At 36.8% G+C, this 25,302-nt stretch overlaps 1 protein-coding gene across 1 annotated transcript in view; it reads left to right on the forward strand.

The window, feature by feature from the left end:
• VSTM4 (V-set and transmembrane domain containing 4) overlaps positions 1 to 25,302 on the forward strand; it is a 120,028-nt gene that overhangs the window by 90,531 nt on the left and 4,195 nt on the right. Inside the window, exon 7 of the mRNA XM_074296109.1 lies at positions 661 to 722. Coding sequence (XP_074152210.1) covers positions 661 to 722 — 62 coding nt within the window. The remainder of the gene's footprint in view (positions 1 to 660; positions 723 to 25,302) is intronic.

Genomic DNA, 25,302 nt, shown 5'->3' on the forward strand with positions numbered 1-25,302 from the left:
TCTTCAAGATAAACGCATTGCTGATATGCACCAAGAAGGGAAGTTTCCATGTTGGAAGCTCCCTATATTGAAAAAAATCACAAATTTGACCAAAAAAGAAAATGGGATAATATCTTTTACATTCCCCAGAAGGTTGTTGTGAAAATCAATTGTGATAATGTATGGGAAAGTATTTTTAAAAGTTTAAAGTTCTACGTTTTATTAAAGTTATTAGTTATTGGGTATAGTTATTATTAGTATTCCTCCAGCATGCTCTGGGGAAAGACCAATTAATGAAAGTGAAGAAATAGATAGACAAATGTAAAAGAAATAGACAACTCAAGAGGTAATACTTCAGCTTGCAATAGTTCTAGTTGTTGGTAGATCAGATGCTCTCTTTCCAGTTATCACCTTTGTGAGAAAGGTTTACAGAAGGAGCTACAAAGCAATTGCTAGAAGGATTCTGATGCAAACACTTGTTTACTTCTTTGATCCCCAAAGGACATGTTTAAGAATATCTGAAATGGTGGACTGGAGCATGAGATGGTTTGATGAGGATTTGTTTATTTCTATGAATATCTGACCAAGTAGAGGAAAGGAGAACATGATCTTGAATAATCACTGTTGTGTTTTCTCCAACTCCTATGTAAGGCTGACAAATGTATCTTTTTGTTTCCTTAGCTCCAATAGCTAATGCTTTCCACAAACCAAAGTTGCTGAAACCACAAAGAAAAGTTATCCTGGTGAGTATCTTTGTTTCTTATTTTTATGTTTCACCTACACTTTTCAGTGTTTTTTTTTTGTTTGTTTTTTTGTTGTTTTTTGTTTTGTTTTTTAAGAATTGAATGCTGTTGTTTTTAGCTTAGAAATATTAAGGAAACAGCAGTCAGTTAGTTTCATCATTACACTTCCAGGGAAGTGGTTCTCCCTAGCTTCTGATATGATCCTTGTCCCATTTCCTTAGGCCTATGGATTGCATTACCTGTCCCACATCCACGGGGGGGATTCTTTTTGACATTGGGCTTGAACTCGGACCCTGAATCTAGCCCTCTATCCACACATAGCACTGTCTCTGCCTCTTTTTCTGTTTGTGTCTCTCCATCTAAGGTGAAACAAGCTTTGACCTCTTTGAAAGTATGAAATGTTAAAAATATAATTTTGTTAGATTCCCTACTATTTGAGATCAATACCAAAAGACATCTTTAGAATTAATGATCCTAGTTTCAGGTATATTTGCTAAATACTTAAGAGATTTACTTGTTTTTAATAAACTCAGTGTATGAAAATATTTGCACAGAAAGTAAATCAGAAGATTTATTGATTTATTGTTCTGAAAAAGAAATTCTTAGCTGAGCAGGGTGGTGCATGCCTATAGTCCCAGGTATCAATCTTGAGCTCAAGAATTCTGTGATACAGTTGATAAGGATGATCAAATGTCCACACTAAGTATGGTATTAATAGAGTAAGTTTCTAAGAGTACAGGCTGCCCAGCTGCCAAAGGAGGGATGAACCAGCCTAAGCTGAAAATTGAGCAGGACAAAGTTTCCATGCTGATGAGTAATGGTATCGGGTCCCTGAGTATCCCTTATATTTTCTAGCATCAATGAGATAGGGATACCCCATCTTAAAATTTATTTAACAATATGTTTTATATGAGGATTTCTTTCACCACCATTTGCCTCAATGCATTTAAATTATCATTTTATTTAGAAATATTTGGTTTACATACAACTTCTGAAAAATGTCAGTAATGTAAAGCAAAGAATATTTGTGAGGTATCATCATATTGGAAAGAATTGGCTGAGCCCTGGACCAAACTCTCTGTGGATCTCTACTCCCTATAAGGATTCCAGGGTAAAATCTATAGTACATAAGTATGTCTGCAGGTTTTAGTGAATGTTAAGATTTATTGTCTCAAGGGGCAAGTATTGACCTTAGTTTCACCTTAATCAATATTTACCTCTTGGATCAATAAGTCTTGATGTCTGCTGAAACAACAGTCAATATCTACTTGTTGGCTCTAACAGATTTTGGCAAGAACATTTAGAAAAATTCTAAGGCTTTTCCTTTTTGGGGGTCTCAACAGATGGGGACAGACATGATGCAATGACAGCTATATGATTACAGCTTTTAGGGATTTGTGCAGCATTGTTCACTTTTGTGCAAGGTTTATAAGCTTGTTTCTTAGCTTTATACCCATGGTCCAAGGACCTTTAAAACTCTGGGCTGACAAATTAGGTCTGCCTTGGGGGGAGACCCAAAAAGGGAAGATTTAGGCTTATTGAACCCATTTGTAGTCTATATCAGGATAATCCCTAAATATGGTTTGAGGGTAGTCCATAGTTGTAGGGAGTACATATGCACAAAACCTTCATAGGATTGCATACAAAGACACAAAAACACATAAAGCATTAAAATACCTTATAAACTCTCCTTGGAAGAACTATATTTTCCACGTCAGCAACCCTTTATCATTCTAGTGAATTTCTCTTTACTATGTGCTCCCTATCTCAGTACCCACTATGACTCCTAGTATCACAGCATGCTTTAAAGTCACTAAACATTTATTAATCATCCAATCATCCAGTATGAATCAGGTATTGGGATAAGTTCTGAATATAGAAAGAAATGAGAAAGACAGTGTTCGTTCTCGTGGAACTAACAACCCAATGAAGACGACAACATTTAAATAACCATGTACAAACAAATTATAAAGAGTAATTAGAAAATAATGAACAGAGCTAAGGACCTAAAATTAAGAGGGATTGATTGGGAAAGGCTTCCTGTAGAGTCTTTAGCTGATTTTAGCTGAGAGATTCTGGGGGAATTTAGCTGAGAGAGGGAAGGAATCCAGGGAAGTCAGACAAAGTCCTTGAGAGGAAGAGTATGGAGGATAGCCAGTGAAAATGCTGGGATGTTGTTTGGGAAATGGGATATCTAGTTTAAGGAATGGTAAAGATACCAATGGCACTGGTTCCTAGAGTATGTATGTGATGTGTATGGATGTAACATATAACGAGACTGGAAATGGTGTGTGTGTAGGGGTCAGATTATGAAGGACTTTGAACACCAAAGAGTAGTTTCTTTTTTATCCTGGAGATGATAAGAACCTCTGAAGTTTATTGAGTGGGGGAATGACCTGGTCAGAGGGGCACTTTTGGAAAATCACTTTGACAGCTGAGTGGAAGATGGACAGGAATGGGGAGAGACATGGAGCAGGAAGAGCACCCAGAAGATATTTTAAAGGTAAAATCAATTTGGGAGCTACTATATAATTCTCTTCCTACTAGACCTGTACTGTGTAAATGACTCATGGCAAAATTAGGAATAAAGTTCATTTATTCATTTTTTTCAGTTGTGTCTGACTTTTTGTAACCTTGTTTGGGAAGTTTTTGGCAGAGACACTGGAGTGGTTTGCCATTTCCTTCTGCGGCTCATTTCACAGATGAGGAAACTGAGGCAAATTCAGTTAAGTGACTTGCCCAGGATGACAGATAATAAATTTCTGGAGTCAGATTTGAACACAGAAAGATGAGAGTCTGATTAACTCCAGGCCTGGCGATCTACTCACTGTGCCACCTTGCTGCCCTAGGGATAATGTAGCAATGTTTAATTTCTTGCTTCTCTAAGTCATAGTCCCTTTCAGTGTGTTTTTCTAGCTTCACATGGATAGTTACACATGGATGATTATCTTCTAAGAAGATACTGTTTAATAACTACACGGGGAAATAATTTCCTTTCCCCAAAAAGAACAATACTCAGACATGTTGTCCACATATTATTTACTCAAGCTAAGAAGAAATATAAATATATATATATATATATTTGCTTTAGTCATGTTTACTGGTATCTCTTGAGTTGGGACAGTCTATTCTTAGGTATTGGGCAAGCTCATGTAACATCCCACATGCTTTTGTCCCAAGGTAGCCATTATAGTTTAATTAGTTTAAGATATATATCAGACACTATCAGTATCAGATCTGTCTATCTATCCATCTGTTTATCTATCTCCCATGTCTTATTTATCATCCATCTGTATCAATAAATCAATCTATTATCATTGATCTGTCATTTATATCTTATATCTATCATTTATCTATATCTATCATCTATCTATCTCCATATCTATCATCTATCTATCATTTATCTTTTTCAATCTGTCATTCACCAATCTATCAATCTATATCCATCCCCTCTTTCTCTCTGTCTCTCTCTGTCTCTCTCCCTCTCTCTTTCTCTCTCTCTCTGTCTATATTCCAAAATATAGATTGGATTTGAATCCAGTGTAGATCTTGAGAAATGATCTCACCATAAGAATCCACATTAGGGTTGGGAGCAAAAGCTCATGCTGTACAAGAATCCATAGAAAATGGACAAGAGCATCCACAAAAGGCCAGAAGCAAAGAGTCAGTCTCAGCAATGGAGGGGAGAAGCACCAGGTCTTTAGTGCAGCACCTTGGAAGGAAAAGATTATGATCTCTTAATAAAACACAGAAAGGCTTTCTGCTGTTGTGCATCTATGCCCAGCTCTCCATACCCTGTACATCTCTGTCCATGGGGTTTCTTTGATGAAAACACTAAAATGATTTACCTTTGCCTTTTCTAGTGGCAAACAGAGGTTGGGTGACTTGGAAGTAGCTAGGAAGTTTCTGAAGCTAGACTGAACTAGACTTGAACTCAGATCTTGCTGACTATAAGCCTAATGCTCTCCCCACTATACCCCTAGGCACCCCTCTAGCGAAGGAATCAGCATCAAGAAAAGCAAAAAGAAAAGGACAGCTAGATGGTCCTGAAGTCAGAAGGATCTGAGTTCAAATCCAGCCCCCACTTACTGTGTGACCCTGGACAAGATACTTAATCCCAATTGCCTCACATTTATTATTATCATCATCATCATCATCATCAAAATAAAAAAGATCCCACGTCAGATCCTAAACCAAGAAATCAAAAAAGGAAAGCCTGGTTACATGGCGAGTTAAAGAAAAGGATCAGTCTGGGCAATGAGCTTCATAAGAACCGCAATAACAATAATAATCCAAATGTCTATAGGGCAAAGCACCATTTTTTTAGATTATCTCATTTGATCCTCAAAACACCTTGGGAAGTAGATATTATTATTATCATCCCCATTTTACAGATTAGGATACTAAGACTGAGAAAATTTAAGGGATTTGCCCATCACTAAGTACATGAAACAGGATTTGAGCCCAGAATTTCCTAAGTCTAAATCTCTCATTCTATCCACCATATCACCCAGTTGCCTATGTAGCTATTATTCTCAGTTAGCCCACAGATCTGAGTCTTTTAACTTGGACAGGTGGGGAGGGTGATATCAAATCATCCTGACAGTCCACAGGAGGCTCAGGTCTATTTGTAAACAAGAGGCTGTTGCCTCCCATATGGTAATGATTTAGGTTGTTGTTTAGTTGTTTGGTTTTTAAGATCAAGGTATTTTAGTCCATCTTCTTCCTCTTTACATACTTTACTGCATCAGGTAAATTCCCACTTAGATTTCTTGGAAATACAGTAATTAGTTTCTTGGCAAAAAGGCAAATTATAGAAGACAGAAAGGTGACTTTTTTGAAAGGTCAGGTATGGATTCTGTGAGCTGCTGGAGAGGGGAAGAAAAAATAATTATTTCTATTATCTCCAGTATTCTGGGCAAAACCGAGCAAACTAGTCTTTAAAAGAGAATGAAACAAGGATATGCAATAATTACAGCTTCCATTTATCTGGCATTTTGCACCTGTCTCACTACAATCCTGTGAGCAAATAGGAACCGGATTTCATTGTATCCTATGGAGGGATGGGAAGTCTTGAGTATCCCGTAATAAACTGAAAAAGCAACGTGCAGAAAATCACTTCATTTCCAAATACTGATGGGAATCCAGGCCTTAGTGTTGTCTCAGCTTACAGGAAAAATTTTTAAACAAACTATTATTCGGGAAATGCACTTTGGTATCTCAATATCTCTATCTACAATAAAAGCATGCTTATCTCAGGGAGAGAAGGATTTCACTCATACCCACTGGAGTAAGACTAGGCATGAGTATGAGAGCAAGGGAAGAGAAACCTACAATCAGCAAAGTCACAGGCTGGTCATTATGACTGAATTTTGTCAAAACCTCCTGGGGTTTGGTATGGATGGAGGCCCTTCACAAAGTAGTCTGTCCAACCTGTTAGGCCCCCAAGCCTTTCCCCCAAGAATATTACAATAAAATACATTAAAATCCAAAGCATAAACTATGTTTAATTGTTGTCCATCTGACACTGTCTTATTTAGTCCTACTCCTCACTTGCTAACCAAGTGGCAAAACGTCATAGGGAAGAGTCAGTTATAATTTATTGAGTGCATACTATCTCATTTATAAAATATCTCATTTATAAAATATAAAATTCTATAAAGTCTAAAGCATGTTCAAGCTATAAATCTATGATAATGAATTTTAATGGGTTAAGGAGAAAGGAAATGTTTTTGAAGTCAAATTCAGGGGTATACTGGAGTCAGCTCAACCTGGTTCATGAGAGCTGATTTTTAAATTTGTAGTAACAACTGGTTGTTAAATCTTCATTGAACATTCACACCCTGAAAATGAGCAGACACTACAAACCAGGGCTTCATTTACAGTCTTGTTGTTAAGAGATGGGGATATGTTCATAATACAGAAATAAACTTAAAATTATGTCATCTATGTGATTTCCACTCTATCCCAAGAATCAGTTGTTAGTCCTATACTGGCATAGCCTGTAAACTGAGAATTGAGAATGCTGGCCTTCCTCAGCTATGGGCAGTTGAAAGTGAGGTCTGTGTTTTGTGCCTCTCACAGCATCCAGTACAGTCCACTGAGCAGAATGGTAGCTTGTTAGCTATTTATCGAGTTGAACTGAGGCAAATTGCTAAGCCCTTGAAAGAGAAGCAAGCCATCCAAAATGATCAATTACTTGGATGGTCCATCACAGGCCTATGTGGAGTGTGGCCTTGGTGTCCTGGTGCACCTGGGCAAGTACTGCCATTAGCCCTTCTCTTGTTCCATTTTCTGTATATATCTCTGAGGTCCATCAAAAAACACTATGAAGTTTCATAATGTCCATTTTTTAAAAAGCTATCTTGGATATGAAGTAAAAAAAAACTAGTTAGGAATGATAAAAGGTTGGAACTCAGGCATTGTTGAGTCAACAATAAAATGCTATTAAAATACCTAACACAATTCATTCATAATTCATCATTCTCTTATAATCCAAGCTCATAACTCAGAAGTTGTTTCTTACTATTCTTACTCAAGCTCTTCCCTCCCCCACTACACAACATATATCTAGCTATCTCGTCCTCTCAAGTCTGCTCTCAGACTTTCAGGGCAAATTGCTTTCATCCCCCCCCCCCCCCATTCAGGGTAATATCATTTGCCTAGAGTGTGATAAGAAATAACCTTCAACTAGTCACCTTCACTCTAATTTCTCCCGTCTCCAGTTCATCTTTTACAACAACAAAAAAATATTCTTCTAATCTGGTCATGTAGGTTCCCAATTAAAAAATCTCCTGTTTTCCATTGCCCATAAGAGGAAATAAAAATAAAGCCTTTCGCAGTCTGGTTCTAACTTTTCTTTCCAACTTTATTTCATGTATTGATGTTGATTCCATTTAGGGAGGATGAGAGGAAAGGACTAAGCACTTATAGCACCTACCACGTACCATGCACTACGCTAAACACTTTATATTTTCTCATTTAATCCTCACAACAGCTCACAACTTCATCTTCACAACAGAGGGAGGTACTGTTCTTCTTTATTTTTTCAGTTGAAGAAACTGAGTCAGACAAATCAATAGCTTGCCTAGTATTATCCAGCTAGAAAGTGTCTATAGATGGACTTTCACTCAGGTCTTCCTGACTCCAGACTCAGTTCTCCATATATTATGGCACCATCTTATTTACTCTCTATGTCGCTCAAAGTGGCCCTATTAATTGTTACTGATATCACCCTGACAACTCTTGCTTCTGTAGATTCATTTATTATGGATTCTTAACTTGGGGTTTGTGAACTTAAAATTTTTTTCCATAATTCTATTTCAAAATAATTGGTTTTCTTTGTAATCCATTTTTAATCTGCTATACTTAAAAACATTTTCAGGAGTTCATAAATTTCACCAGACTTCTATGGAGGTCTACTCAGAAGTGTGTTGGTAAATATTTAACAACTGACTCTCTATGGGGTGGGGAATGCATGCATGACAAACTTTTAAGTGTAATCTGCATTATAAACTTTTTCTCCATTTTTCCTTAGGTCTCAAAAATTAGCACAACAAATCAAACCCTAATTTGTAGTGCTTGATGATTTCCCAGGAGTAAAAGCTCATATTGAAAATTTAACAACTGGCTCATACTCACATGAGCTCCATACTCCTGAGCCCAAGACACATACAAAGAAAAAAATGCCTAAGAATCCTTAGATTTAGGTTCTGCTCTGGAATTTACTTCTTTTCACCCTTTGAAGTTCTGTTTGCCTTTGAAACCCAGCTTAGGGGCCTTCTTCTCTATGAAGTCTTCCTTAATCCCCAACTTGAAAGTATTTTCCCCCTCCTTAGATTTTCTGAGATCAATTTATCTAGATTTCTCCTTCTTCTATTTCATGTTTGACCTTTTGTTATACTTAGCTATTATGCATCCCTTTCTCCCAATTAGATTTTAAGTTTCCAGAGAATAGAAACTATGTCACTGGAAAAAAAAAAACAAAAAAACAAAAGCAAAAACACGTACACTCAAATTCCTTTGTCTCTCAGTTCTTAGCACAATACCTTTTGTTGAGAAGATACATAATCAATATTTATTTTTAATTGAATTTAATAGAGTTCATCAATCTAAAAAAGAGGAGGTGGAAGGCTGTTTCTGCCTGCTACTAAGCTTTCTGAATTACTAGCTAAAGCTGAAAATTTTATCAGAATTTTGTTTAGACCAAATATTTTAATATTTAGCATCAACTAGAATTTCCTTTCTTTGTAATATTGTAATCACAAAAAAGCACTTTCCCGAAAGCAACCCAATTTGCTCTTTTCTTTCTGTACAACTATGGGCTCAACTTACAATCCCCAATTATACATAATGTTGGACAAGTTCTAAAGCATGAGTATGTGACGCATGATGAAATCTAATTGGTACACACTTCTCCATCCATTTGGTCTTTTCTATGTGGATGAATGGGCCAGATTTCTTCGAGTGATTACAGATTTCTTCCAAGAAGCTCTGCAATATTCTGGAACTTGTTACAGTTTGTACAATATTAAGCATCTATAGGATCAAATCATCCATAGGGAATTAATTGTCAATCACAATGTTTCTAAAAATCAGTAACATTTCTGAAAACAAACTATCTTGTATTGCTCTTGTATGTATAATCTAACCCACCTTGTCAGAGGAGGCCCAACTAGGTGAATTTCGGGGCTTCTTTTCAGTCCCAGGAGTCTCTAAATCTTGGATGCTGTGGCAGCTACATTCTTTCCCAGGATCACCTCACATTTCAGCAAACATCAACAGGAAATTTGAGCTATATTTGGTCTGTCAGAGTTAAAGACACAGAGAATGAACTCAATTCATCATTCCCTTCAGTGAGTTTGTGTTCAGATATGGCCTTAGATCTCAGGAAAGTGAGAATAACATGGAGCTGTCTCATCAAGTTTAGAGCTTGTTTGGATTATGGGAAAAAATCTTTTCTCCTTAATCACTATGTTCTAGCCATAGAAAACATACCACCAGGGCCAAAAAAAGAGTTTCACTATCATAACTAGGGGGGAGAAAGGGGGCTTTAAGGCACATTAGACACTAGTGTTAGTATTCTGAGAGGATTTTAATAATAACCTAAATACTGGCAAAATTATTTCCAGAGGACATGCATTTCAGGTTTTTTGAAGGATGTTTATAATAAGCTGGAGAATTTCTCTTGTTGTCGTTAATGTGTTAGAATTGGCTTCAGTTAAATTTTACATGAAAAGGATATATTAACCTGCATAAAATATGTACATAATCTCGATTTAAAATTAAAAAGAAAAAAAATTCCCACCACCATTACACACACACACACACACACACACACACACACACACACACACAATCACACAATTTGTCGCCCTGAATAAAAGCCTTGGGGGGAAAAAGCAAAAAAAAAAATTAAAAAAAAAAAACCCCAACAACTTCCTTGTATCGGATTGGTACCATTTCAGCAGAGATAAAAATTCTATGCTCCCCTTGGCACACATGCATTTCCCATTATTGTCACCAGGAGTTATGTATGTCGATGGATTAGGAGTGGGGGGAGGCAGAGGAGGGAAGAATAGATGCTGGAATGTTGGAAGGAATAGTGATTAAGGAATGTTCATTGGTTGAAGAGTCAGAAAATAAGGGAGAGAGAGAGAGAGAGAGAGAGAGAGAGAGAGAGAGAGAGAGAGAGAGAGAGAGAGAGAGAGAGAGAGAGAGAGAGAGAGGAGAGAGAGAGAAATGGTCCCATCAGCTACATTTGAGTGGCACCAAGTAGCTCTGGATGGAATGTCGTCTCTTCTGGGATGGAAGACTCCACGAAGGCAAGAGAAGATTCTTAGCATCTCAAGTGACCAAGAAGGTCAGCTTTTCTCTGCTTCGAGATTCAGAAGCAGAGAGGGATTTCACTTCCTCCGTCCCTCATAGGAACATTGGAGTCTCAGTGCATGGAAAGCACCTTGAGTCAAGTACTGAAGATCTGAAGTCATTACCAAGCCATCCTTACATATTTCAAGTAAGTTATAAAAATAGATAAAGGAAAGATAGTGTAGCATCTTGGGTACAACACTGGCTTCAGAGTCATGTGCCCCCTCAAGTCTCTTCTCTGACATATCCTGGTTGTGTGATCTTGGGTCAATTTATTTAATCTCCCAGTACCAGATGTCATCATTGTGTATAGATTTTTCGGGCTATTTGACTCTGAGCAAATCACTTAACCCTGTTTGCCTCAATTTTCTCAGCTGTAAAATAAATGAACTGGAGAAGAAAATGGCAAACTTTTTCAGCATCTTTGCTCCCCCCCAAAAAAAAAACCCACATGAGGTCTTGGAGATTCATACAACTGAACACCCAAGGCACTTGTCGAATTGTCCATAAAATGCAGAATGCTGCTGATCTATAAAGCCACCAAAGATTAATATAGTATTTTAATCTCATGAAAGAGTCTATCAGTTTAACAATTATTTACTGAGTATATTGTACCTACAGGGCACTTTGTCCAGGTACTGGGGATACCAAGAAAAAATAGTCCCTGATCTGAAGCAGTTTACATTGTAATGGAGTTACACCAATAATGTTATACAAAATAATAGGGAGTCACTTTAAAAGGATGAACAGATTGGACTTCTGTGGATGAGAGGGAGTTCACAAAGGAAGGTCAAGAAAGAGTCTATTCCAGATATGGGAGAGCCCCATGCAAAAGCCCGGAGATGGTACAAGGAATATCAGAAACGAGTCAGAAGGCAAATTAATTAAAACAATGCAGAAAAAGCTGGCAAAACAATAGAGAACCACATTGAGAAGAACTTTAAACACCTAGACTGAGGGGTTGTATTTTATCATAGCATCAACCTCACCAAAAGTATCGCGGGGATATTTGTAAAGTATTTTATAAACCTTAAAGTGTTGTGTAAATACAAGATGGTATTATTATTAACATTGTAGACAGCATTCAAAGATTTTTGAGCAGGAGATTGGCATTATCTGATCTATTTGGGGGATTTTAGTCTGGCCACTATAGGAGAAGTGATTGGGACAGAACTATCAGGAACAGATTCAAAGTAAAGTCGAGGGTTTGAAGGCTGTTGCTTTCAACAGAAATAGCAAAATTTGTGTGAGGGTTGGGGGACTTTTGGGAAGAAGGGAAATAAAGTAAATAACATTATAGTCATGTTGAGTTTGAAATGCCTTTGGAGCATTCAGATGAAAACATATACTTTTAAGGATTTGTTATATTGTGTTCACTAATTATTGAGAAAACAAACTTTAATGGAAACAAATTGGATCTGTATTCTCTAGGAAGAATTCAATAATGCAGATTCAAATTATGAGAAAGAAACTTAACTTGGGAATTCTGTTGAGTAGATGAATAGTAAATTTAATCTTCTCTTCCTAAATTATCCCCTCCCACTGACATTGACACATTTATCTATACATATTTGGGGGGAACACTTAGTTTAAAATTGAATACTTCTGAGTAATAGCATGTAGTTAAATGCTGTTGACATTATTAGCTGTTGACAATGGCCATAATAGCGAATGTTCAAAAATAATTTATTTATTTCTATAATGTATTTTTCTATTTATGTTGATAGTTTTATATTTTTTTGAATAATGTTTAAGTGATAATGTTCTTTGATTACACACCATATTTCCCCCCTCCCCCGTTATGTTCTTTCCATGTCTATGTAGCCATTCTTTGTTAACAGAGAAAAATGCTTTGCAAAATTGAGGGGTACAGCAGTTATATCTGGAATTATGTGCACTATTCTGCCATAGCAGTCCCATACCTCAAGTGCCTGGCACCCACCAAGCACAAAAGAGAAGTACTCACAGATTTGTTATAGAAGTCAGAGAAGGGATAAGATACTCTTCCTAGTCCTAAATAGATACTTTTCTACTTAATTTTCTATGGATGAAAAAGATACCCCCCCATCATTTATCCTTTTAGACCAGAACTGGTCATTTATTACCTGTTATTATTTGGACAAATCCAATAGCATTGCAATAGAACTGAAATTTCTACTGAGAGGAATGAGGACAATGGGTAAATTTGTTGTTCATTTGTTTTCAGTTGTTTCAGATTTTTTTTGCCACCCTTTTTAGGTTTTTTTTGTTTGTTTGTTTGTTTTTTGGCAAAGACACTGAAGTTGTTTGCCATTTCCTTCTCTTAACTTATTTTATAGATGAGGAAACTGAGGTAAAAAGAGTTAAGGGACTTGCTCAGAATCACATTCTCCATGAGGACCATGACATCAGGAAGGTGATGCTATGATATGCAAATGAATCAGATTTAAATAAGGGAGGGCTGTGCAAGGTTAGCTGCCTCACTTTTACCTCTGGAGCCATTTGGGTCCAGTGGTAAAATATGGATTAGGGCAGCTAGAGCTAATAAGTATCTGAGGCCAAATTCTAGCTCAGGAAGATGAGAGGAGGCACTTTATTCCTTGTGCCACTAGTTGAGAATAAAAGAATTTAAATTTAATTTGTCTAAAGGAATGCAACTAGTAAGTGGTAGAAATGGGGCTTGAATGAGTCTTTTCCTACACCAAGAGTCAGGGTGTTTTTCTGCTAAGGGTTCTTTCTCCTGTATATTTGCCATTGATATTTGGTACAAGGGCTTCTGTTTCAGTTTCCTATTTCCATTGGGTAGAATTTTGCTAACTTATTTTCTCTTATTGAGAGTTTAGCATCTATGTTCAATGCACTGCTGGGAAATCATTTTTTTAAAAAAATCTTTTCGCTATATCTTATTTTTGTAATCTCATGAAACAATATCATTTGTGTTCACATTTGATTTTTTAAAAACCTATTTAATTAAAAAAACTTCACTTCTGAGCATGCAGTATATGAGAGTTATTATTAAAAGACATTTTCCATCTCAAATAGAATGCACTAGAAATAAAATACAATTTGGGGAAAAAAAGCAGAACACTGTGAACACATTTTGGTTCTTAAAAGCAAATACTGGAAACCACAGGGTTTTTTATTCTGCTAAATCCAAAATTTGAATCAATATTCCTCTTAATCTTGAGGTCATCACCTACTTGGTTTTTTGCAAGTAAATAAGAGACGGATGGTTTTCATTTACTTTGGACTTCTTTATTGAAATATTCTAGAATGATTGTTCAGTTATTTGATCTGATGATCGAATTCTCTTCAGAGATATAAGCTTGGGTGTCTAGGGCCTATAATTTGGGAGCAGGTTAATTAATCTTTTTATACAGCGCTAGCACCTGTCACCTAGCTAGAAGTGTCCTAGACCTCCTCTGTCCTCCATAATACACACATCTGTGAATACCTTAATGTGCACACATGCAGGTGGTTTACATCACAGAGCTTTCTGAACATGCCTTATCTCTCTTACAAGATAAAGACTGCTTGAGAATAAGAAACTTCATCCTATTTACCCTTCCTTACCTCTTCCTTTGTTCAGGGTTTTGTTCCTGAAAAGGAATTAACAAATGACTGTTAAGTTGAATCCAATTGAAATGTATTTGACCTCAAATAGATGTAGCAAAAGTAGGGATTGACAATTTCTTCAGTTAAGTTATTGTTAGGTTAGGACCACTGAGAGATAAGATTAAGACTGAGAGACATACAGGGTAGGTGAAGAAATCAGAAGTCAGGAAGCCCTAAATGGAAACACTATCTTCCACATATACTAACTGTGTGATCTGAAGTAGTCATATGATATTAAGTATCATAATTCTGCCATTTCTATAGTCTAATATCCCGTTCTTCTCTTTTCTTCAAATACCATAGATTTTTAAAGGGACTTTTTTTTGTTCCTGAAGCCTCTAAAATGAACAAAAGAGAATATTTTTTCCACAAAATTGTAAATTTTTTCCATCTGTTAAATAACTCTACATAGTCATGTAAAGTGAAAAAATATCTTGACAACATAGAGTACTTAACAGCATTTAACTCATATTATTTTTCAGTTTAGCTCTCCAGAATGCAGTCAGTGCCTTTGGTAAGGAAGGGGTAGAGTGCTTCAAAGGCCTAGATAAAATGAAATGATGCTTTACAAAATCAGATTCAGATTGGTTGAAGAAATATGGGAATGCAGAAAAGATAGAATGCATTCCAGCATTGCAATGATGGGGACCAGTCTCGAAGGCAGAGTAGTTCAACATTTAGATCTGCCATGTTGCCACTGACTTAAGAGTAAGATCAAAAAGAAGCCATTACTTATAATGAAAGAAAATACAGGAATAATACATCTATCACAATTCACACATAAATTTGTGTCACTTTTTCTCATCTATAGAGTGTTTCTGTGGAAGACTGGGCATCCATTTACAAGTAACTGCCCAAAAAGACACATGAGTGAGGAAAATCCATGCACTTGCTATTCAAGCTGTAACTTTAGTATTGTCTTTCTACCTCAAAAGCCATCTGTAAAAGTTCCTTCCTAGAATATGGCTTCTGAGTTGAAATGACCTATCCATACAACTTTTTTGCTATCCCACTCTGCTTCTTACTCACCTTTTCACTGAGATTTGGATAACTTCCCTGATTCTCTGTCTCCCGACTGCTCTTCCATTTATTTGGCCTAAATAACAGGTGATGGCGCACGCGCGCGCACACACACACACACACACACACACACACACACACACACATAGTATTATGGTCTCTCTTTCACACAGTTCTGATCTCTTATTTTTTCATTTCTCTCTTATGTTTCCAGTTTCAGTCTCTGTGTCTTCTCTGATAATTAACCTCAATTTAACTTATAGTTAATAATAAAAGTTTCATCTTCTGTCTATGATCAGACAATAATTTATATTTGTCCCACAATCCTAGAAAAGTTCTGGTATTTATATTTCCCTAGATAATACTTTAAAGCTTACCATCTCTAAATCTTCATATAAATCTTCTTCATATATCATCTTCTTTAAGTCAACATATACAATACATACATCATACATGCATTCTGTGGTTCTTTATTTGTTCCAGCATCCAACCTTTTGACACATTCAAAATGAGCAACTTCTATCTCATAACTCTAGGCCAGAGGAACTGCTTCTCTTAGAAACTCTTGGCAGACATGCCCCAGACAAGTGAATTGTCATGGCAGACAACTGTGCAATTGCTTTTCCCTAGAAAAAGTCTCATAACTCACAAACCAATGAATGATCCTTCCTTTACAGTATGAGAGAATCATGCATTTTCAAGCTAGAAGAGATTTGAAAGACTATTTGGTACAATTCATTTATTTTACAGAAGAAAAAACTTAGGTTTAGAGAGGTTAAGTGATTTGTCCAACAGCCACACTCATTTGAATCAAAAATCTTCTCTGTCTATACACCCCAGGTGATCTGTTGTACCTGGGTTGCAGTCTGCATATTTTCAGGGAACTTCCAAATCAAAACATGTAGCCATTTGAGAATTTGAAGATGAGATATCAATCAGTTTTTATATAACTTCTGGTTGTTAATCGGAAGAAATAAATTATTTGTTGCTTGTCAACTATGAACTCAACACTTTGGCCATCTCTGGATGGGGAAAGGGTAGATACAGTCAAGAAGGAGACAATAGGAACTTAGAATCGAGTTGGAGAGAGAAATTGAAGACCATGTTCCCTCTTTTTTCACTGAACCCTAGTGGCTTCCTATTACTTGTAAAACAAAATCCTTTTATAGCCTTTCATTATTTGGCCCAGTCATAGCTTTCGAGTCTTTTTATGTCATACTCCCCTCCAGGTATTTTTGAGGCAATAACTCTGACTCCCTTGCTGTTTATTGCATAAGGCATTCCATTACCCCACTGGTCATTTTCACACTGTCCCCTGCTGTTGGTATGATCTCTCTTTTCAGTGATCTCCATCTCCATCTTTTCTTCCTGGCTTTCCCAGCTTCCTTCAACCCCCCCCCTAAAACTGAGAGAGCTTGAGAATCTAGGTCTGAAGCAAATTCTCAGAACTAACTTGTTTAGAAGGAATATGGAAGAGGATAGAGATTTGAGAAAACTTGATCATATATCCAATACAGCTATTTCAACTTTATTTAGACTTAGATATAACTTTACAGGCAACTTCCCTGTACAAACAAGATTCCCTTGAGAAATACTGAATGCAGGTAAGTATTGCAGTCCATATTAGACTACTTAACACAGACCTTATGGAGAATTAGGTAATCAAGAAACAATTTCTATTTTCCTAAACATAAACATCCTCTTGAATGATGCTTCCAGTAAAAGTGCTTCTGTGGGGCATCTGGGAATTAAATCTAGCATATCAGTCACAGATTCACTGAATACAGAAAATGAATTATGGTATTAGATCATAGGACTTATCACAGTGGGACTGTGAGGGGTTTCAAATATCAGTACTTTGCTTAATGTCATTATATATAATTGAATTTTGGTATCCTATACACATGTTGATGAAATTCAGAAACATCCATTTAGCTGATGACTTGTAAAGCTTTAAATGGCTAAGTTCTCCATCAAAAGTTAATACTTTAGCTCTTTCTCTTGTGTGTAATAACTGCTTAGCAAACATTTATTGAATTGAGTTATTTTCTGTGGTTTTAACAGGTTACAGTTTGGCATATTTCATAGGTCCCTTTTTTGCTAAATTATCCAGAGCTATAAAATTTTCTACTGTGTTAATTTTTTACTGTAGATGGGCTTTACTAACCTTCTTGTGGACTCTTATCTTTACTCCCAGAGAACTAGCTAGAGGCATAGTGGGCAGAGTTCTGGGCAGAATCAGGCTTAGTTCAAATTTGATCTCAACACTGGGTGATCTAGACAAATCTCTTAACTGTTTTTTGCCTCAGTTTTCTCAACTGTAAGATAGGGGAAATACTATCACCTATTTCCTAGGGTTGTTATGAAGATCACATGAAATATTTTAAAAGTACTTAGCAAAGTGGCCCACATATAGTAGGTGCTTATTTCCTTGCTTCTCTTCCTCTCTTTACTATCCTACCTTTAGTTCTGATTTTACGGTGTCATATGATGAAGGCATAGGAATAGTAAACACCCTTCAGTTTTACAGAGGCAAAGGGGATGGAAATATTCTCAAAGAATAGCATTGTCACTTATTTGTCACAATTATAGGGGAGAACAGATGCCAACAGAGAACAGCAGACATCGTTGGCCCCCAATACCTCTACTCCCATGAGCAGGCAGGTAGCTTATACTTTAATTGAAAGGTTGCAAGCCACTTGAAAAGTATATAGAGTTTTTAGTGAGAGTCAAATTGGCACCCTGTCACTGTTGAGTCAATCAGGATTACTGAAATGAGAGTCCTCCCTGAATTACCTCAGGAATGAGCATCAGGGACCTGAGAAACTTAGCTCTACTTTTGTCACTGGGTCAACATGGCTGGGATGTAGGTCTCTGGGTCAGCACAACCTTAGCATATAGGCATCCTGGGATCTAGGGCCAAGCCAGGCAAACCATGTTTCATGGGCTCACAGTATTCTAATGCTTTTTCAAAATAGCTAGCTTGCATGATCCATTCAAGCAGCCTTTTAAGATGGGAGGGGAAGTAGAGAAGTACTTCCAAATCTTAAGATTCAGTGAGAGAGGTCTAAAAGTGCTCTAGGCTGGGAAAGGGAAGCACCTGTGTATATCAGTATATAACACTCCACCTACTAAGATGTTCATTAGCTTGCCTTACAACACATTCAGGCTAATTAAAAAAAAATAGAACAACTATTATTTATGTAGCAATGAACATATAAATGACTCATGCTTGAACTTACCTATAGAGGCAAAAGAATCCATTTTCTATTTCTGGTGGTTTTCCCTTTATTCCCATAAAACCTTTATAATCTCTATAACTCATAGTAGGTTCCAGGTGAGATTATAGCATACATCGAGGTTAAGGACTCATTGCATTGGTTTTTCTCTTGTTAGTGAACAAGATACTTCTATCTTCATTGCTCATGGCTGTTTATCTCTCTTGCCATAAATGCAACTGCTCATTCTTTCAAAATATGGGGTCAATTCTTGGGCAGCTAGCTTAGCTAATTAGTGTTCTTCAGCCTCCAAAGTTAGGATGGCTATAGGCTTCAGCTATTTACCTTCCTTATTCTTGCAATTGTCCTTTCTCTGTAGGAATGGCACCAACCCTGTTCTTTAAACAAAGGACTTTTACTGTCACTATACAAATACCTAGTACTTCTCCTCAAAGGAGATTCCATTTCCCCCTTTCCCAAATGGGGTGCTTTCTATTTACTCTACATTTCCCATTGAGTCTTGAGATTCAGAAATATCTTTTCTTTCCCTTCATTCCCTTGACTTCATTCCCTACCTTTCTCCACAACTACTGGACCATGGCATGGAAATTACCAGCTTTAAAAAATCAATAGAAAAAATAAAAGGCAGAAGGGACACAGAAAGAGGTTGCTCCTGGAACAATCACTGGTGACACACAAATAGGATGAGAAAGGAGAAATAATAACCTCATTGTATTCTCTCCCACATCAAAAAGTTTGCAGTCCCTGCAAATGACACCAAATTCATGTGGTACATGTGTCCTGTTTACATAATTTATATAGCACAAGAATCATGAATCACACAGAGTAGATTTATAGCCAGCCTTATACATACTCAGATATCTGTGTGCCATACTACCCCGAATGCTTTGCAGTAGCAAACACTAATAAACTAAATACTGTAGTCTACATGCTTATTTATAAAAGACAGAACATTGTATTTCAACTGATCCACTGGTTATACATTCTAGAAACTTCTGTTGTGACTTAAAGTCACTTAAGAACATTATTACCATATCCTTTCTGAGGGAATAGTTTTCCCTTCACCCTTGGGCTTGTAGCCTGCATCTAGGATTTCCTAGGATAAATAAGGACATCTTTTTATTAGGGAGGGAGAAGAGGATAATTACAAAACAATGTGCAAACCTTAAAATGTTAATTAATGTGATCTTTCTCACCAACATTTTTCCTTTTCCTGATGCTAAAACCTTCTCATATAAAAGACAAATGTTACTTCTTTCAGCCAAATAGACACTGGCAAGGAAGGTGAGTAACCTGGAACTCTAAATCAAAGTATATCAATACCCCAGCCTTATTGATCCTTATTGGACTGATAAATGACCATGAGAGGGCTTTCTCAGTGGGATCTGAGAGAGCTTTTTAGGAAAGTTTATTGAGGTCCATCTATCAAGAGAGGGACTGGCCAACTTGGAGCTATTTGGCAGCAGGTTTTGTGGGTAGTGGCTGTTGTAGGAGGGATGGTTTTTACCAGGTGCTTTTCTGTTGAATAAAAAATGAGCACTTATCTTGTGGGGGAGGAGGGAAAGAGAAGGGAAGTCTACTTCAGATAATATGCAATTCTCTCCTGGGTACATAGATCCCTGATAGTGCAACTCTGTAGAATTGGAATCCCATTTTCAAATATGAGGGTGATGTTACATCAACATTCCTAGGTCCTATTCATTGATCGGTTGCTGTCGTAATGGTATTACCCAACTGAACTCTCAACATTTTAGAACCTGCATGGGCCAGCAATTGTATTTTGTTTTTATTCTTGAAGCTTAATTCAACTTGCACACTTTATAGAGTTCTTTAAGAAAATGTATTTTTTCCTCTCCCTTTCTCCTCCTTTCCCCCTTTCTTCTTTCATCACTCCTTCCCTTCCCCCTCTCTTCCTCTCTCACATCTTCTTCACTCCAGCTCCCTCTCTCCTCTCTCTGTCTTTGTCTCTCTGTCCCTCTCTTTCTCTCTGTCTCTTTCACACACACACACACACACACACACACACACACACACACACACACACATACACACACACACACTCTCTGTTTCTTGTTATCTGTATCTTTGTTTCTCTCTTTGTCCTTGTCTTTCTGCTTCTCGTTATCACTTTTTGTATCTCTCTGGTCCTCTCTCTTTGCTCAGTGTGTCTGTCTCTCTCTCTGTCACACACACACACACACACACACACACACACACACACACACACACAGAGTTTCTCTGTATTTCTCTTATTCTGTGCCTCTCTTTGTCTGTCTCTGTCTTTGTCTCTGCTTCTGTCTCTCTCTCCTCTGATTAGCTCTATATCTGTCTCTGCCTCTCTTTGTTTCTGTCTGTCTTTCTGTCTCTCTATTTCTTATGTGTCTGCATGAGAAGATTTAACATCTTTTAATACAGAAACCTTATCTTTAGACTCAGCGTCAGGTGATGCATTTTTAGTGGAATTACATATATACATTTTAACAGGAGCACAATTGTTTTGCATTCTATAGCTTGTTATGGGACCTTTTCAATAGCCACTATCCAGGTGCCTCTTTATTCGATTTTAAGAGTGTCCCTATATCCACTCAAATTGAATTGAATTCAGCAGCTAGGAGAATTCTGTTCCTGAATCCACCATAGATACCTGATTGTTCTATAGATAAGTCATTCTCTTTCCCTGGTCCCTATAAACTGAAGATCTGTTTATAACTTCCTGACAAGGATGCATTAACAATTAGAAGAGAATATGGTGCCATGGGAAGAGTACTGGATTTGCAATCAGAAGACATAGGTTTGAACCCCAAATATGGCCTTTAATAATTGTGTAGCATTGGACAGGTCATTAACATCTCTGGATCTCAGTTTCATAGGATCATAAATTGAGAGCTAGAAAGGATTTTAGAGACCATGAAGTCTATCACTTTCAACTTATAAGAAAGAAAACCAAGACCCAGGGAAAATTAAGAAGCATAATCCAGATCCCACAGCTCATAAGCATCTGAAGCAAGATTTAAAATCAACTTTTCCTGACTAAGCTCTCTGACCAAGAGCTATTCACCACTCTAGCTTTCCTCATTTGTCAAGTGAAAGAGTTGGACTAGATGATCTCTGACATCCCTTTCAAGTTAATCTATAAACTTATGAAGACAAAATGTGATTTGTTATAAGAATTAGATTATATGTAAAGCTAAACAGGTTTCCTGAGAGATCACTGTAAATACTGCAACTTTGAAGGAGGAATAGGAAATGAAACTGATTAAAAACATCTGACTTTATTTTCACTGAAGGCTAAAAGAAAGGAAAACACAATAATGAATTTATGATGGAAATAGGGATGTCAGTACAAGTGACCCATGATGATAGGACACCTCCTTTAAGAAACTCTCATATAAATATGTCATTTGCAGGGTTTTCAATAGGAGAACACATCTTTGCTATTTTAAAATTGCCCTGTGAAGTGGTATAATGAAAACCAGGTAGCATTTTGTTATAAGATTAAAGCTTAGGAGTCATCAATTGTCTGTCACATATGTCATTTTGATCTTTTGTCCATCAATGGTCTCTAGGGTATCAGAGGCTCAGTGAATGGTCATTTTGAGTTGGGTAATTTATATATGTTTATTATGTTTATAAATGTCTTATTCACTAACTCAGCAGCTAAGTGGTACAGCAGACTGACTAAAATCAGGAACACTCATCTTCCTGAGTTCAAATCCAGCCTTAGATACTTCCTAGCTGTGCAATCCTGAGCAAACCACTTAACCTTGTTTGCCTCAGTTCCTTCATCTGTAAGATGAGCTGGAGAAGGAAATGGCAAACCACTCCAATATCTTTACCAAGAAAATCTCAAATGAAGTCACAAAGAGTTGGGCACGACTCAAAGTAGCTCTTAAATTATCCACTGAGCTGTGAAACTGGCATTCTTAATGTCATGGATGGGTGAGGTCAAAACTCATGTAATCACCTCTACTAGGATCAATTTATCTACATGTCTGTCTATCTATCTTTTACTTAAATTAATTGATGGATGAAAATGACACTTTACCATCATGAAATCTAGCTTAGTCTTACCTTCAATAATATCCATTAGAGCAGATTTATCAAACACTTAGCCAATGGTCATCAACACTCCTCAGGGCTTCTGGAAGCAGATTAAAATGTAATTGGAAAATATTTAACAAAATAAATAATTTTTGTTGTTTTTAAGTCATTTCAATAGTGTTTAACTCTTTGTGACCCCATTTGGTGTCTTCTTGACAAAAGATACTGAAGAAGTTTGCCATTTCCTTTTCCAGATCATTTTATAGATGAGAAAACTAAGGCAAACAGGCTTAAATGACTTGCCCAGGATCATACAGCTAATGTCTCAGGCTCCATTTGAAGTCAAGTTTATGACATAAATAAGGTTAATTTATGGTTTTCTAAGTCAATAAGTGGCTTCAAGGACCATTTGGCATTAGTATCCTAGACTGTAGAGCCTAGCATGGTAGTAGGTGAAGGGGGGATAATAGCCCTTCCATTAGAACACCTTCATAATTGACCCATTACTTTCTCTTTCTTAACCCTTGCTTTAATTGACAGTTCAGTGTACAGTTCAGACTCACTTGTTTAGCAATGGTTCTCAGTAAATGACATCTCAATTGGTACAAATCTTCCACTGACAAAATAATAATGAAAAAGGAGGAAAGTGGGTGAAAGGCAGTGAAGGAACTCTATTGTCTTTCATTGGCCATTAGGAATGTATTTTCAGTTAACCATGCTAGGAAAATGTAATTAAACACATGGCTGATAACCATAGCCGCGGGTGCCGATCAGAAAAATGATTGTTGCTTCCAAGATTCCGGGGATTGTTATTACACATCTTTTGCTGGAAACTGTATGCACTTCACAACTGTGAACCTCCTGTGAGCTTCCTCATATTTTCAATCAAATTATTACACACTAGAAATATGCATAAGGGAAATTATTCTACGCACTTTATGGTATGTTGTTGCTGGTAGCGGTAATTGAAGTACCTTTCCCACTTATGAAAGTACTAATTTTATTTGTTTTTATTGCTTTTCCAGATGCAATTATTTATTTAGTGTGCTTTGGCTTTATTAAATTATGTTTACTATAGGAACATCATAAAAATGTATGAAAACAACACATCAGCCCAGCTAGCCCAGTGACCTGTATTGAGAAATCTAGTGTTATTTTTCATATCCCAACATAATGGAATAATGTAAGAATAAACAGATACTCTCCACTACAAAACAATGCAATTTCCATGTAATAGAATAAAACACCTGGACAATATGATTTCATAAATCTTGGTTCTAAAATTTACATGAGTTGGGTGTTAGGTGGTTATTTTAGGACACATGGTATTTCTAAATGGAATCATTATAATATCAGATGTAATTAACCCAAAAAGCAGGCAGTAAACAGATTTTAGTTGGTGAGTGAAAAATGGAAAATAGTTTTAATAACAAAAGGCAAGCAGAGGAGGGAGAAGAAAGAAAGAGTAATGGTTCCATCCTGTGAAGTTTTGGAACTTTACAACTGTAGAATGGCTTATTGAATAGAGAAAATCTTGATGTTGTTCCCCAAGCCCTCAACTGCTATGTATGGGGGCTTCATTCAGTTACCCAGCTGGCATTCTGATACACAGTTTGCTCTATATTCTCACTGCAAGGAGAGAGCTGAAAGCTTTTAGCCTTAAGGGGGTTTGATTTTAGTACTTAAAAAAAAAAATCACAGAATGGATTCCTGATGTCCTACAATTCAATGAAAACATATATAGCTTGTTGAGGATGTAAGGGCCTCTTGAGGTGTCTTGAATTTTAGCAAGAACGCCAAGCTAGATGAACACAAGCCAGAGAATGACAGTGTCTCAGGAACAAGAAAAACAAAAAAGCTAAACCAGTCATTGCATTCATGTAGACCAGCCCCCATCTCTATCCCTGGAATGCAATCTCTCTCCATATCTCCCTTTCCCAGAATCCCTGAATATGAGATATAGAAAGGATCTTGGGGGTCAGCTAGAACCATCCTTACTCCAAGGAATTCTCACTTTAATATACTTGACAAGTATGTGTCCTAGCTTCTACTTTTGAAAACTTTCAAGGAAGGGACTTTTGGGAAGAGCATTTTTTAATAGCTCTAATTGCTTAGAGGCTTCCACAACTACAATGGATAGAATGCTGAGGCTAGAATCAGAAAAATCTGAATTCAAATCTGGTCTTAGACATTAGCTATGTGACCTTAGGCAAATCACTTAATCCTGTTTGCTTCATGATGCAAGCAAAACTTAATCTTTAGCTTTATATAAAGTAATAACAAACATGCTCAAACCCTTAACTGGAGGAATTTATCAATAAGTCAACAAACATTTATTAGACAATTACTATGTACCAGGCATGATGATAAGCACTAGGAATGCAAACAAAGGTAAAAAAGCATGGCCCTCAAGAAGCCTGCATTTAATGGGAGGAGGCAACATTCAAATATCTATGCATAAACAAAATACATAAATGCATCCTATTATATGCACATGTGTATTTATATATACCCATAACATGAATGTGAGTATATATGTATATATATATTTTTTCAACTATTTTGCTGTGTCCAACTCTCTGTGACTCCCTTTTTGTAGTTTTCTTAGCAAAGCTAAAGGAGTTGGCCATTTCCTTCTCTATCTCACTTCACAGATGAGAAAACCGATAGCTAATAAGTGTTTCAGGCTGAGTTTGAATTCATGAAGATGAGTCTTCTTGAGTTCAAGTCTGATAGTCTATGCACTGTGACACCTTTCTGTCAAAAACACATAATTATCTAGATTGAACTAGATCAGCATTTCTTAAACTTTTTCCACC

Source organism: Sminthopsis crassicaudata, chromosome 2 (genome assembly GCF_048593235.1).
Source record: "Sminthopsis crassicaudata isolate SCR6 chromosome 2, ASM4859323v1, whole genome shotgun sequence".
Taxonomy (NCBI): domain Eukaryota; kingdom Metazoa; phylum Chordata; class Mammalia; order Dasyuromorphia; family Dasyuridae; genus Sminthopsis; species Sminthopsis crassicaudata.